The sequence below is a fragment of the Schistocerca nitens genome, chromosome 7 (assembly GCF_023898315.1).
Source record: "Schistocerca nitens isolate TAMUIC-IGC-003100 chromosome 7, iqSchNite1.1, whole genome shotgun sequence".
In the NCBI taxonomy this organism is placed as follows: Eukaryota; Metazoa; Arthropoda; class Insecta; order Orthoptera; family Acrididae; genus Schistocerca; species Schistocerca nitens.
Genome location: NC_064620.1, coordinates 517,691,877 through 517,708,675, shown reverse-complemented (window position 1 = coordinate 517,708,675; position 16,799 = coordinate 517,691,877). Strand labels below are relative to the sequence as shown.

At 42.2% G+C, this 16,799-nt stretch overlaps 1 protein-coding gene across 1 annotated transcript; it reads right to left on the bottom strand.

Annotated features, from left to right (window-relative positions):
- Positions 1-227: 227 nt before the first annotated feature.
- On the bottom strand, positions 228-15,987 carry LOC126194996 (facilitated trehalose transporter Tret1-like). Its single transcript, XM_049933415.1, has 2 exons — positions 15,879-15,987; positions 228-3,058 (listed from the first exon to the last, which is right to left on the bottom strand). Exons 1-2 carry the CDS (start codon positions 15,934-15,936, stop codon positions 1,644-1,646), a joined length of 1,473 nt encoding a protein of 490 aa, XP_049789372.1. The 5' UTR covers positions 15,937-15,987; the 3' UTR covers positions 228-1,643.
- Positions 15,988-16,799: the final 812 nt, after the last annotated feature.

The following is a 16,799-nucleotide window of genomic DNA, read 5'->3' as shown; positions in this document are numbered from 1 at the left end:
AGGGGTTCCTTGTTAGAGTGCAATGTATTCAGCAATCTACTGTTTTCTTAACAAAAATGTAAAAATGGAGCCAATCAACATGTATGACGTACCACTCTTCCAACGACAGGGTCATTATGTTTGTAAGGTACAGGTTCAGTTTTATAAGTATCTGACATTAAATGAGAACCAGACAATCCACATACTTTATTAAAGGTTCGAGAAGTTTATTTGATGAAACAGTTATTATGAACACAGTAAAGACATGTATCACATTGTCCACACAACACAATAACAAAACCGCAAAAACGTTCAGGTTTACATTCGCATTCGGCGGAAGAGAGATCACAGAAATTATATGTTATACCCAATTGTCATGTACATAAGAAATTCTTTACAGCTACTGCAAAAGTAGTACGGCTGTTATTTTGTTGCTGGGATTTCACATACCTAATCACGCATTGACGAACATTGAAAATATACCCAGGCTTCGCGAAAGCCAGTTTAGTCCAGTGTCGTAAGATGTGAAATTAGAGCCACACTGAATGTGCAGTAAAGCGTGATTTATGGTTGACTTGAAAACGATGGGCAGTCCTTACGCCAGCACGTACAGAGTGATCAAAAAGTCAGTATAAATTTGAAAACTTAATAAACCATGGAATAATGTAGATAGAGAGGTAAAAATTGACGCACATGCTTGGAATGACATAGGGTTTTATTAGAACAAAAAAAAAAATAACAAAGTTCACAAAATGTCCGACAGATGGCGCGTGAAAGATCTCTTGCGCGCGTCGTTTGGTTATGATCGTGTGCTCAGCCGCCACTTTCGTCATGCTTGGCGTCCCAGGTCCCCAGACCTCAGTCCGTGCGATTATTGGCTTGGGGGTTACCTGAAGTCGCAAGTGTATCGTGATCGACCGACATCTCTAGGGTTGCTGAAAGACAACATCCGACGCCAATGCCTCACCATAACTTCGGAGATGCTTTACAGTGCTGTTCACAACATTATTCCTCGACTACAGCTATTGTTGAGGAATGATGGTGGACATATTGAGCATTTCCTGTAAAGAACATCATCTTTGCTTTGTCTTACTTTGTTATGCTAATTATTGCTATTCTGATCAGATGAAGGGACATCTGTCATTATTTTTGAACTTTTGTATTTTTTTGGTTCTAATAAAACCCCATGTCATTCCAAGCATGTGTATCAATTTGTATCTCTCTATCTACATTGTTCCGTGATTTATTCAGTTTTCAAATTTATACTGACTTTTTGATCACCTGGTATTTCGAAGTTTTCGGTTTCGAGTTTAGACCTTTCGAAACGGTTCTTAAATCTTTACATAACTGTAAATTTAACTGTCGATAGAAGAAAAGCCCTAAAGCCACAGAGTTAAAATCTTCCTTTGCAATTCCTTATACTCTAAATAGCGCCCAATACTTACGTGACTTCGACTTTTGGAACAGAATCATTTCACACAGTATACGCGATTTAGTTCTGCCAGAAGTGAGTTCATTTGGCCTCTGCACAAATAAGAAAAAGAAAACTAACAAAAGTACAAAGGAATGATCTAGGAACCTGAATTCTGCCCTGCCCTTCAAGTTAAATCACTATCGGGCAAATCACTGGTTTCGCTCTGCTACTTTGTAGATGTTGTACACTACTATGCAACTTGCTTATGACACTCCTTCGTAGACACCTGATCGTACTTTTCTGCGTCTTCATTTTTATTTCTTCGCTCTCTCCTTAGATCTCGAAGAATTTCACTAATGGGGCGATTCTTTGTCTCCGGTAAGAAAAAGAATATGTACACGTTACTGAGGATACAACAAGTGCTGAAGAACCAGTAGCAGCCGTAGAGCTGCAACCAGTCGACGAGTATGACATACGACTTCATGACGAAGGTGGCGACCAGCATCTGGCAACCGAGGCCGATGGAGACGCCAACCGGTGCGGCCTCCGGAGCGAACAGCTCGTTGACGATCACGAAGAACAGCGGGCCGACGCCTATGGCGTTGAGAAAGAGCAGCAGCGACATGGCGGCCACAGGCAGCCACCAGACAGAAGCCACGTCCGATCCGCGGTCCTGGGCGAAGGAGTAGCCGCCCAGGGCGAGCAGGCAGGCGGCCATTCCGCCGTTGGTGGCCATCAGGAGTGGGCGACGCCCAGCCCGGTCCACCAGAGCGGAGGATACGAAGGTCGCCAGAAACTGCAGGGCGCCAACCACTACGGCTGACCAGGCCGCTGTCGAACTGTTGCCGGTTGCGGAGAACATCTGCACTAAGTAGTTCAGAGCTATCGTAACGCCAGCGAACTGCTGGTTGAGGATGACCATGACGACGGTAATGAAGCCGAGACGGCACGTCCTGTCCTTGAAGAACTGGACCACCGAAAGCCCTCTGCCCCCGTTTTCCGACGCCCCACTGTCGAGATTCGACCGCAGCTGTTCCAGCTCCTGACTGACGTTGTGGCCAGCAGTGCGGAACCATCTCAAGGACTTGACAGCGTCGCCATCTCTACCCTTGGACAGCAGATACTGTGGTGATTCGGGCAGGAAGAAGAACCCCAGTAGGTACACAATTGGCAAGATGACGGCCATAGCACAAACGATTTGGTACGAGGCTACGGCGCCCATGAGGTAGGCGATCAGGATACCACCATTGAAGAGGAGCCCAAAGAAAGTTCCGACAGCGCCCCGTATGTGTTCCTGTGCCGCCTCGGTTATGTAGGTCGTGGTGACCACAGGTGTACACCCGGCAGCAAATCCAGTCAAGACTCGTCCCACCAGCATGGTGGCCAGTGATGGCGCCAGCATGATGATCACTCCGGCCATGGCCGAAATGGTACCCACCAGATAACCAGCGACCTTGTAGCCCCAGCGCTGGCTTATGAAGCTGCAAGCTGCAGGGCCCGCGATCCAAGCAATGAAGAGGACCGTCGCCACCCATGATGATTCGTCTTTAGTCAGCGGCCGGTCCAACGGAGCGGTATCGTTGGCTGTCCCGTTGTTCTCCAGAACAGGGATAGCCACAGCCGACCACCCGACGACGTAACCAGTGTTCAGCGATATGAGGTTAGCTATAAAGAAAGAGTAGAGACTTTTAACACACATGTGGTAGGCGATGCGGGGACAATAACAATTAAACTGTACTGCAAGATGTAAACTAATCTACAGTGTGGTCAGACTAAGAATCTAAAACTAATCTACAGGTTGGTGGAACCAAAACTTGTATCCTTCACTAAGCAACCTAACGATATAGATAGCATTAGAAAATTATCTAAATCGAGTCTGTATACCGAAAAAAAGTAGCTCAAGTTAAACGTAACCTATAGAAAAGTCACACAGAAATGTAACTTGTAACGTTCCCTGGCAACACACACACTATTAATAAACTAAAATTTAATTGTACTATATACGCCGCTATGAAGCAATTTGTATATACTGTAATTATTTAACAAAAAATATTATTTAATTTTGTGTAAAGGACATTCGTTATTATTGTAATATTTTCTGTAATTATATACTCGATGTATTTATGATTGTAATATTTCTATACTCATAATGTAATTACGAAATGTGTCAATATCTGCGATAAGAAAAATGTAAAATACAGCCACAGATTGCAAAGAGACAATAACGGTTGAGAGTCGTATAAATAGGAATACATAGTGTGCATTCTTTGTCGTCTTCCTCGAGAGCTGGGAGAGAGAGGAACCCGTGACGTAGCATTTTGTGAATGAGTAGACTTCATCTGTCTGTATCTTGATTTAGCCGCCATTAGAGGAGAAATTACAAACTAATGTAAGTTGAATTATTGTTGTGGTCTAAATACATTATAATTTATCAAAAGTGTGTAATACTAATGTAAATTAGCTTGCCAATGTCATCTATAATATTTCCTTAAAGAATTTTCAGCATTTTTTTAGCGGTGTTGCTGGGCTGTGCCGCGACCGAACGATTTGCAGCGGCGGCACATTTAAAAAAATTGTTCCGCTAAGAAAAATTAACCAAACCCGTAAATCGAGAGCAGATAAAAATTAGCAGTGAATTAAGTAAATGTTTTTATTTTACAGCGATCCTGAGACTGACGGAATTTAATACTAGTTTCACATGTGTGCATTCATAGGCGGATAGTTAACGTTGAAATTTAACAATTTGTTGGTTCTTTCAAATAACTTAAATGTATACTGAAGTGTTTTTTATCAATGATAATTAAACTTTCAGGTCGGCTTGGCAATATTTAACCATTTTCTGCTAATAGAGACAGTCTTGTGTTCCATAGCTAACACCGGGAAAGAATTCAGTAAATATTTAAAAAAAACCACTGCATTTAGAAAATGTGTGCCAAGGCCGAATTATGTAAAAGATTTAATTCTCAACTAAATATTCTTAATCACTTAATATGAATTTATCAGCATGAGAGGGTTGACTAAGTTCACGTAATTTTAAATGTACTTAATTCTATCTAAATGAATTTTTATTACCACACGTAAATAACGGGTTCTACAACAAAGTTCGTACGGACAGAAAGAAAGAAAGGCAAATTAACTAAAAACAAATTTAAAAAAGGTAACTGTTTATTTTTTTTAATTTCATTTAATTTCATTAAATTGGCGCCCAACGTGGGGCTCGAATATGCAGTGGCCACAAAATACCCATGAGATAGGGAATAATTGTAGTCGAACTTTGTTGGAGAACAATTAATAATTTTTTTTCATGTATTGTGTGTATTGCCTAACCAATATTGTGTGGTAATACCTGTATATGATTTTTTGCATGAGAACACTATATACCCAGAGGCAAGCTGAAGAAGAGAGCTCATTAAATCGAAAAATTAATTACCTACCACAATACCAGGGGGCAGCTGCACCCAAGATAGATCACCAAAAGGTAAAGCTACAGTGTAGTTGTCCTGTGGGTAGTAAAGTAGCCTCAGTGCAGTGTTCTCGGATCATTAGTGGTGTGCTTGTTGTTAGTGTTCTTTTTTTTTTAAATAACAGGACATTTGAGTAGTTAGTCATCGTAGTATATAATAAGTGTGTTTCAACAAATGACCATTTCTTGTGTGATTATGTCAGTGAAACCTGAGTGTTAGGATATTTAGTTCAGATTTTGTTTCTTTTGTTGACTATGGTTACATTGCGTAGTCAGAAAGATATAAACATGGATAATGAACAACAGTTAGCAAGCAGTGATACCGAGTTAGAAAGTGGGGCACAAAGTAATGTTAGTGGCGTAGTTCAGGAAGTGCATTGTGAGAATCTGGGGGCAGAAGGGCAAGAAATGTTGCCACTGCCAGCCAGTGATTCAGTTGAAAGTAGAAATACTGTGCCTCCTATAAGCACTAGACACGGACCAGAGAGTGGTGAGATGTCAAAAGTGCAATCATTAAGAGTTATGTTCGAGCGCATGCTCAATTTCCAAGCTACGTTTGTGCATGAACAAGCAGAGCGTCACCAGAGATTGGTAGCTGAATTTGCACGTATGCAAGCAGAACGCGATAGAGAACGTGATGCTATGCATGCAGAAAGAGAAACTGAACGTGATGCTAAGCAAGCAGAGCGTGATCGATACCAGCATGAGAGAGACTTGTAGTTAATGCAATCTTTGGATGCTATGCAAAGTGAGATTGTTAGTTTGAGACAAAACTATGAAACCATACCAAAAGCGGTGCAAGAACTGAGCGAAAGAGTAGATAATATCCAAGTGGCTAACGCCAGTATCGTGGGTGAAATCAGTGTACTGGCTAACAGGATGGAACAATTAGAAATTGACACAAGTCAAGTAATTGAGCAGAAAATGTCGGAACAAGTGCACTAAATTGAAAACCAATTTATAAAAAATATAGACGAGAAGGTGCACGCCGCGATTGAGACCAAAGACGTGGGCTCCAATACGGAAGTGCAGGACCTAAAAAGGGCGGTGCACACTGACATTCCGCTGTGGCAGCGGAATGTCAACCGTCGTCTTGCGGAGCAGGAAAACAGCTTGCTGCACGGCGACGCACAGGCGTGTGTCACGCCAGCCAGGTCCAACACTGATAGGCTTATAAATACAGCAGTAAAAAATAGCGACTGCGAGACAGAACAGGCAACCAGTGTTAGCGAAACAAACAATTGTCACTCCAAAATAGTGATTGAAGAAAGCCTGATTAAAAACCGACAGTTTCAGATCTTTACAACGGAGAAGAAATCTGTTCTCCCTGTAGTATTTATCAAGGGATTTAGAAAAATTTTGCCTAGCGTTTGGAGTCATACACAGAAAATAGAGTTTGTTATGTCTTACATACAAGGAGAAGCTGCGTTATGGGCAACCGAAGCAGCTGACAGTTGCGATACATACGAGCAATTTGAAAAGGCATTCTTGGCCAAATATTGGTCAACATGTATTCAGGAGAGATTACGGAAAGAGGTATATAATCCAGAGCCGTATTCACCACGATTAGGCAATTTGCGAAAATATTTTGAGAAATACATTAATAAGACCCGTTACTGGGACGAGCAGATTTCATCCCGGGATTTGATCAGGCTTTTGAAATCACACTTACCGATACACGTAAAGGGAAATCTTATACACGTACCGGAGAACGACATGGAACATTTCTTGTCTGTTCTGGACTCAACTGACCTGATTCAGGAGGATGTTAAAGCAGCCTCTGAACAGGCTAGAAGTAACGGAAACGGTTACAGAAATGGTCGAAATAACACGCCTCCACCAAATAATGGAAACGGCGGAGGTAACAATAGGAGACAAGATTATGTACAAAACGGGAATAGAGGTAGAGACCGGAACGGCAATAGTCCGCCGGTGAATAATGACCGGAAAAGGAGGTCAGAGGACCGATATGAAACAGGCCCACCAAGCAATAGTAGATGGAAAAATGCCAGGGGGCCGTGGAACACTAATACCTATAACGATGCAAACCGAACTTGGCCACAGAACTAGAGGCCCAGTCCGGACCGGCAAAACAGTGAAAGATATGACAATAACCGACCGCCACCACAAAATGCGCCAATTGCGCAACCGTGGCGGCCGACGCAACACAACTTAGACATAGTGGAGGTCAGCGACACAGAGCAGCCACACCCATCCACCAGTAATAATCCAACAAACCAGATTCAGCCGAGATACCCTCTCCATCGTCGGCTGAGGTTTGGAGTGAGAGCAGCCCGACACAGAACAAAACATCGAGAATCTGTATCCTCAGGTATAATGACGGGGTACAGATGGGACATGAATTAGTAACTGAACCACCCACGTGCATAAAGGAGCACAAAGACAAAGTACAAGCGATAACAGAGATCAAAATTAACAATATTGATGTGCTACTGTCAGTGTCATGAGTATGGACTTATTCAGAGTACTGGGGAAAGAAAAGGGTATGCTGACTTTTCCTGTGAACAATTGCAAAGTCACTGGAGCCATCAGTGCACAGCGACAAATAATTAAACTCCAAGTGCGGGTAGAGATGTATATAGGCGGAGAAGCCATAGCGTGCTCGTTCCTGGTAGTAAAGGGTTTAAAGGTAGCCTGCATTTTGGGGGTAGATTTTTTGAGAGAAAGGGACGCACTAATCGACCTTTCTCGGGGAAAATTAAGATTGATGAACGCGGGTAGAAGGATAAAATTGTCCATGCTCAGACCTGAAGAGGTACCTGTGCCTAATTGTAATGCTATTAACATAAAATGTAGGAATCAGTGGATACTACATTTAGACAATCATTCTCTAGGACAAAATCTCTATTATCCAGACGTACAAAGTGATCAATTAAAAGCAAATGTGGACGCACTTGTGAACAAAGTATCACAGTCCGAAAATTTAAACTCAATGCAACAGCAGGATTTGGTACAGTTATTATCTAACTATGCAGATGTATTTTCAGTACGAACAGGAATTGTTAAGGGATATCAATACAATATCGAGGTGAAGCCTCACAAAACCTACTGTCGAGCCTCATACTCCATTCCTTAGTTCAAGAAGGAAATAGTAGCTATCTCTTAGCAGATCGCCAATCAGGGAGAGTACGGGGACTGTATCCGCGTAAGGATGTGAAAATATTCCTACAGTAAATGACTAATAGTCCTATGTGTTATGTATTAAAAAAGGGACACCATTCTTTTGAAAATGAATGAACATTAATGATGTGTGATCTGTAGAGATAATGTACTAGTGTAGAAGTATTTAGTTATAAGAATATGATTGACTTTCTCTTTTGTTTGTGAATGTTTGTGTTATGTCTTCTTTTAATTAGTGTTAGCTTAAACATGCTCTAAATGTCTGCACAGATAACCTGATTAGTGCAATTATTTATAGTGTTAAATTGTGACAGAGATCAGTCAGGAGGAACATTTTAGTAGTGATTAGTTTGTGTACTGCATAATATTCTATAGGTGTGTCAAACTTGAAATATTTCTTGGTACAATCTTTTCTATATATATATATATATATATATATATATATATATATATATATATATATATATATATATATATGTGTGTGTGTGTGTGTGTGTGTGTGTGTGTGTGTGTGTGTAGCTGTCAGATTGACAGATTAGAACCCAGAATAATATCAATAATATGAGATCCTGAGAACTTTATTTTCAAACCAGTGTTATCAAAGAGAATAATGCACCCAGTAGTGACCCGAGGGCACCATGGGAGGCAAACTTATTGCAAATTTAAGTAGCGCAAAGTTACGCACAAAGAAGCTTCAATTGAAGCATGTGCAGATCCAATCAGTAAAAAAAGAGCTAGCCTGATACAGTCCAAGTCAATTTTAGCCTACAGAGACTACACTGTGGTTACGTAGGACCTTGCAAGTAAAGTGTGACATGATTTCAAAGGAGTTATTGAACAATATGCCTGAATCCGGCTGGAATGCACAAATAAAATCTACTCGAACATAAATATAGATGATTTTTGGGCAAACTAATACGAAATTTTAATATTTGTTACCATGTACGCAATCACCACACAACTTGGTAAAGAGCGAACAAAGAAGTTACGAAAGTGCTGTTACAAAAAATTGCACAACGGACATTGTAACTGAAAAAACTTAAACAAAAGTATAGTATTGTGTGGCAGAGACAGACAGTGACTGTTAAACCTGCAGCAATACGTCACGAGGTTGTTTTGAACAAGCAATAAGAAACTGTATCATCGCCGTGTGTGCAAGTGGACAAGGAACTAGCACGACACGAAAAGTGAGCCGATAACAGACGGTGGACCAAGTTTGTGTCAAACTATAACTCTTTGTGTGTCAAGGGACGACAGAAAAGCGCATTGACAACAGAGATACATTTTGTCCTAAGGTGAAAACTTGCGTGTGACTAATGACAAATCATGACATGGTGAAAAAATATTGTGTGCCCATAAAACGTGTTACTGTGACAACGAAACATTGTGCAAACCAGACTAGTGAAGGCCTACTGAATAATAACTGCCAATAACTGTGTGCGTTCTTTCCCACAGCAGGAAAAATGCCCATAAGGATAGTACACTGTTTGTGAACTTGTCGCATGTTGCTGGAGCACGGCAAGAAGATGTCTCACGGGCGAGCTGATATACAACGCGCATCCGGCTACTTCAGCCATGCAGCGGCCGCAGCAGTCCGTAGCAGACCAGACAGCCACACGCCTATCCGCGACGTAGCTGTCAACACCGGGGGCGGTGACCTACACGGAGCCGACGCGCCGCGCCGAGCGCCGCTCAACAATCACTCCGCACCGCTCACCAACTACAGCATTATTGACATATTCCAAAATATTTACACAAACTGCATAACATGTCAATGAACTCGATTTTTGATAAACATTGAACATTTATTATGTATACCCGTAAATTGACAAGAGAAAATGAACACTAACAAGATTTGTAACACGTAGGTAGTGGGAACATTATGATAAGTGACGTTGTGCTAAATGATTTAAAAAAACTAAGTGATATATCCTAGGACAAGTGACCTTGCAGTATATCGCAAAAATGATAATTACGAGTTGTTAATCACACACAACAAACTTTCGTTGAACTGTATGTGACTGTGATATGTAACCGTAGATGACAAACTGCTAAATCAATTCAAAAGAATGACTTTTAAAGAGACAAGATTAATCATGAATCAACTAGGATGGCTGGGCTCCGGCACAGTTTTGCCCAGGTTTCCTGTCTGCCTTCGCCCAAATGGGGGAGCCATGAACATATGTAACCCTGGGACTAATTAAAAGAGCGATTCCATAAAAAATTCAGAATTTTAAAGAACGTTACTGGCACCATTGTGTCAAAGTATAGAAACTCTTTGCCAAATGCTGCCAGGGGGCAATGTAACGTTCTCTGGCAACACACACACTATTAATAAACTAAAATTTAATTGTACTATATACGCCGCTATGAAGCAATTTGTATATACTGTAATTATTTAACAAAAAATATTATTTAATTTTTTGTAAAGGACATTCGTTATTATTGTAATATTTTCTGTAATTATATTCTCGATGTGTTTATGATTGTAATATTTCTATACTCATAATGTAATTACGAAATGTGTCAATATCTGCGATAAGAAAAATGTAAAATACAGCCACAGATTGCAAAGAGACAATAACGGTTGAGAGTCGTATAAATAGGAATACATAGTGTGCATTCTTTGTCGTCTTCCTCGAGAGCTGAGAGAGAGAGGAACCCGTGACGTAGCATTTTGTGAATGAGTAGACTTCATCTGTCTGTATCTTGATTTAGCCGCCATTAGAGGAGAAACTACAAACTAATGTAAGTTGAATTATTGTTGTTGTCTAAATACATTATAATTTATCAAAAGTGTGTATTACTAATGTAAATTAGCTTGCCCATGTCATCTATAATATTGTGAAGGTGGTTCGATGAACCCTCAGCCAGGCACTTAAATGTGATTTGCAGAGTATCCATGTAGATGTAGACGACAGGAGACGGGAGACCTGCGTGATCGCGGGGGATTGCATCACACGAGCCCATATAAGCAGGGCCGCTGGTGCTACTGGGAGACTCCTTCGACAGTTGCCTCAGACGCTGGACCTGAGTTACTCTGCCCTCGGGACGGGACTTAATTTCTCGTGGCACTTAGCTGCACAGGGTACAGGCACGACTGCCTAACTTACATTCAATGTGTTCGTGCCTCTTAGGGTTCGACATTGGTCTTATCCTACCTCGTGTTTCATCTCATTTATTTCATCAGAAGTATACGTCCTTTATCCTACCAAGTTCCCTTATCTGGAAAGAATTTCCAACTTGTTTTCCAGCACCACGACTTCGAGTTGTGCGAGCCACCTCATTAATGGATTTAGCGTCTAGCTCCCATCCTGATCCGCTCGCAGGAAACTACAGACGCGACAGTCTGAAACTGAGGCGCATTCCAAGCAGAAAGCTGTCATTTAGTTTCATTTGGCGGAAAAGCGGAGCATCTCACAAATCAATGAGTGCTTCCACAATATCTACGGAGACCTAGCAGTGAACAAAATCACAGTGAGTCGTTGGGCGAGGCGTCTGTTATCATCGCAACAAGGTCACGCAACCTATACGATCCCCCGCGTGCCGGATGGCGGCAGACAGCTATGACTCCTGGATCGTGCGGAAACTCTCTTTCGAGGTGATCGTCGGATCACAAGCATACGCCTCGCTGTTCACTGTCCACTGTTCACTGTTGATAGTGATAAAATATTCGCCCGCCAGCTGGGTTATTCAGAGTTTCTCGCAGCCTAGCATAAGACAATAAAGAGTCACGAACGACAATGTGTGCGGAAATGCTCGCGCCTTCGAAGCTGATCTTGACAGTTTTATGTCAAACATTTTCACAGGCTATGAAACATAGGTTCATAACTTCGAACCGGAAACAAAATATTAAACCATGGAGCGGCGCCACACAGCCTCTTCTCCGAAGAAAATGTTCAAAGCCGCTTCCTCAGCCAGTGAATTTATGGCGACGGTTTTCTGGGACTCTAAAGGGGTTATTCTGTTTGATGTCCTCCCTCATGCTGCAATGATCAACTCTGAGGTGTAAAATGCTACCATCAAGAAATTGAAGAAACTGCTTCATCGTGTTCGTCACCACAAAAATACAAACGAACTTCTCCTTCTCCATGAAAATGCAAGGCTTCATACAAGTTTGCGCAACCGGGGGCTCTGAGCACTATGGGACTCAACTTCTGAGGTCATTAGTCCCCTAGAACTTAGAACTAGTTAAACCTAACTAACCTAAGGACATCACAAACATCCATGCCCGAGGTAGGATTCGAACCTGCGACCGTAGCGGTCTTGCGGTTCCAGACTGCAGCGCCTTTAACCGCACGGCCACTTCGGCCGGCATGCGCAACCGGTAAGAGCTCACAAAACTTCACTGGACCGTTTTTCTTCATCCACCCTACAGCCGAGATCTCGCAGCTTCCGACTTCCATCTTTCAGGTCCATTGTAGGATGAATTCCGCTGTAAGCTGTTCGTGGATTGTTGGGAGGTTATTTATACAGGAAGACGTCAGCTTTATCGTCGACGTGGTACGACGCGGCCATACAGGCCCTCCGAGAAAGGTGGTGTGAGGCCGTCGTAGAACGGAGACTATGCTGAAAAACATGGATTTGCAGCCAAAAGAATGGGGGATAATACGGTGAATTGGAATCCTGAATAAGACCAACCTGGTTTCAGAAAAAAAATGTGTTGCATTACTTATTTAGCTTCCTTGTTATATATAAGTTTCTTGATAAACAGAAGCCAAAACGCATTCAGCCAACGAAAAAGGTAATCCAACGACATTCTTCGTTTTCTGTGGAAGAGCCTAAAACAACATATTAGACTAGGAAAATCTGGCTACCTAAAGCTATTTTGCGTACAGTGAACAAGTAGTTTGGATGTACCTGGCTTTTACAACGCGCAGTGTGATTATGGAACAGAAAATCTGTAGTCTGTCCGAGTGCTGTACGAACCTAAGCATAATATCACGTTCAGAAAAGATAAATCGATAATTTCCAAGAGTGTTTGCCTATCGAAACTACAGGCTGCAAACGACAAATATCAAACGTATGGTTTCAAATCGATCACACGACTGTGGTGGAGGGATTTATGACAAATTATTTTGAGTTTCTATGATTTGTGATTTGCTGGGAAAACCTGTGCGATCTATGTTGGTAGTGAGTTGGGATGTCTGATGTCGTAGACGGTTCTTCGGCCGATTGCCTGACGTGGAAGAATATTACTCCATGCTTATGTAATGTAGGGAATAGTTTGAATTTCTGTCGGAGGTATGGGCTAATGCCGGATGACGAAAGGAGAGAATGTGTAGATTGCAGTGGGGCGAAGGCGAAATCCATAAAAGTTAGTAAGGAGAGTTGTGATAGTGAAATCCTTTAGAATTTCGTTGTGGTGATAGAACGACCGTCAGGAAAAATACATGGTTTGACTGTTCAGAATTATCGATCCAGACCAATATAATTCTTGCAGCTTGCTGGATTAGACAGTACACCCTGCAAGCAACAGAATCAGAAAGTAACTCAGAAAATGACTTATCTACCAATACCGTGTGCAGCTACTTCGGGTTTTGCAGAGAAGATATGTAATAGTGACTAACGACAGTGTACCGATCGGTGTGTAAGTAGGCTGTTTCGCTTTTTATGTTGGTAACGTCACGTAGCGCTCTGTATGAAAATCACTGACTGCGCTGTGTGCAGTCAGTGACTGGTTTGCATTGTTGGAATTTGCTATTGTAGTGTTGGGCAGTTGGACGTGAACAGCGCGTAGCGTTGCGCAGTTGGAGGTGAGCCGCCAGCAGTGGTGGATGTGTGGAGAGAGATGGCGGAGTTTTGAGAGCGGATGATCAGGACGTGTGTCCATCAGAGAGAGTAAATTTGTAAGACTGGATGTCATGAATTGATATATATATATTATGAGTTTTGAACACTATTAAGGCCGACCGAAGTGGCCGTGCGGTTAAAGGCGCTGCAGTCTGGAACCGCAAGACCGCTACGGTCGCAGGTTCGAATCCTGCCTCGGGCTTGGATGTTTGTGATGTCCTTAGGTTAGTTAGGTTTAACTAGTTCTAAGTTCTAGGGGACTAATGACCTCAGCAGTTGAGTCCCATAGTGCTCAGAGCCATTTGAACACTATTAAGGTAAATACATTGTTTGTCTATCAAAATCTCTCATTTCTAACTATGCCTATCAGTAGTTAGTGCCTTCAGTAGTTAGAATCCTTTATTTAGATGGCAGTATTGGCTCTCGCTGTTTTGCAGTAGTTCGAGTAACGAAGATTTTTGTGAGGTAAGTGATTCATGAAAGGTATAGGTTATTGTTAGTCAGGGCCATTCTTTTGTAGGGATTACTGAAAGTCAGATTGCGTTGCGCTAAAAATATTGTGTGTCAGTTTAGTGATGATCAGAATAAGTAAAGAGCGAAATGTCTGAGTGCGTTCAGTTTTGCTCAGCTGTTTGAAAATCAAATAAAGTAAGGGGTTTATCAGCACAGTAATTCACTCATATTTCTAAGGGGACATTTCATAGGTGGACCAAAAAGAGTAGTTGAAGTGGACGACTAGCAAATAGTAAGAAGAAAAAAACCAGAGAGGACGACCTTTAAGAAAGAAATCGAACGTATTTTGATATTCGGTGGCTTAGAACGACAGTCCCGTAAGTACTTTTTGGTAAGAGTGTTCTCCAGAAACAAGGTAACTTCAGTCGGTTTGATAAAGCACTTTATACTGCCCCGTAACAAAGTGATTAGAGACGCCTTGCAATCCTAAAAAACATTAAAAGCAGATGGATTCTACCACGAGTTCGTGAACCATTGTGTAGAGTTCGTGTCTTTCGCTGATCCCAGTGTCCACACGCAGAACATCGAGAGGCTGTGGAAATCAGTGAAATCTTCCACTAAAAGAGAAGGCGTCCAGGAGAAAGAGACCAACTCTACTTGTTGCAGCATCCGTATTTCCATAACATATGGTTGCAAGGAAAAGTCGACGCATGTGACACTTTACCCAGATTTTTGCGTGACACAGACAGAGTTTACCGAAATTATGGCACTAAGAGAACTCTTTCCGTACCATACACATTAAATGGACTTTTTCATGACGACGACGTCGATGACGAGAGAGGTGAGTCATTTCCTTTGTAATTACAAGTATTTTAGTCACCGTTGTTCTTTTGTCGTTGCTGTAGTGACCACTATAGACACTGCTCATAACTCCCGCCACCACAATCGCAGTCATGTGGTCTATCTGGAATCGCGCGTTCGATATTTATCGTTTCGGCCCGTGGTGTCGATAGGCAAACATCTTTGGAAATCAACGAAAAATCAGTGGAGGCGTACCGTAGCCTTATGACATGGTATTATATCATCTCTGAACATGCTAAGATCCGATCTCATGTTTAACATTAATCAGAGACAGTACTAAAAGAAGCATACGAAATAATCCGGATCCACCCTAGTAAACTTAACACAGACTGACCATAAATTTAGCACTCCACGGGGCTGGGTGCTAGAAACCGATCATTGAAAAACCTAAAATTAGAAACATGAATTCACATGGAAGTAGTGGTTGTGGATGGGGGCTAGGAATGGGGTTGGGGCAAACCTCTTTCTCCTTTGCTACGAATTTTCTTGTTTGTGGAAAGGCTGTGCTATCTTCAATACTTATGGTGCACATTTGCACATGCCCGGGTGACGTCACGCACCACCCAGTACTGCACTGTGCCGGAGATACGCATCGGTCCTGGCAGTCAGGTCCTCGCTGTCAGCTCCTGACTAGGAAAATGTTGAATGTCTTCGAGAGCTCGAGTCTTAGCTAACATGACACGACTTTCGAAGAAAAATTCCTATACCTCTAAAAGAGAAGATCAGTTAGGTCTTTTGGTGAAAGGTCGATATTGCGCCAGTGGCCAGACTCACCAACGAAGGCGCCCAGGAACTGCGTGGCAACGCCGGCGACCGCCTTTTCCGACGCCATGGCTGCCCGACCGCCGCCGCCCTGCTCTTTGTGCGGTACTCCGAGACGCGCGAGTTGGCGCCTTCTGCTGAAACGGCAGTTTGCACTCATAAATAACCTCGCCCTATCTGACAAGCCTAACACTTCGGGACACCCGTGCCGTCGGGCTTAACACAGCAGCCACACACACGTGGCGTTTAGTACTTGCTACTGTTTGCACACGTGATTATTTTAGTCTACTGTAAACGTTACAGAATGGTAAGTCAATAATGAAATCCTCTCGTTACGTAGAAGGCAGTCGTCCACTTATCGTACATTCTGTTTATTTAGGATTCGGCCCTCTGCTAAAGCAACCAAGCAGTCGGTATTGAGATGGAGACTCTTCAGTTAGGGTCGAGTTTCTCGTTTGGACTATATTACTGGTTTCATCGGTATTACACAACTTACATCACACAATCAACACTGTGCAATACTGAACAACACGCAATTATTAACCACAAGAAACCACTAAATCTAATCATTGTAGTTGTTACCTGCCAACATCCAATACAAAACAATAAATTCAAAATCAAAATTTTGTATCATCCGCTTCTGTGATACATGAAATGCCTATGCTAGCAGGACAGAGTGGATTAGGTTGTGGAAAGGGGCCAAAATAACCTGTTGTCAGTTGCACTCAACATACAAACTTTATTCATCAACACACAATATTAGAACAAGGATGCAAAACACTCAAAACTTTAATCGTCCTCCTTCGATTAACTTTAGATCGGCTGAAGGCCACACTCAAGACACAAGGCCTAAACAGGAAATTGAAATACAAGGTTCTTCTGGAGGTTTCACCCAAGAATATTTTCTAAATCTTCAATCTAAACAGGCTGAAG

What these genes read in the sequence shown, in the direction of transcription:
- LOC126194996 (XM_049933415.1), bottom strand. Translation starts at nt 15,936, where the DNA reads ATGGCGTCGGAAAAGGCGGTCGCCGGCGTTGCCACGCAGTTCCTGGGC. An exon ending in GTTCCTGGGCGCCTTCGTTG is followed by an intron (nt 3,059 to 15,878) that starts GTGAGTCTGGCC and finishes CTTTCTTTATAG; the next exon opens with CTAACCTCATATCGCTGAAC.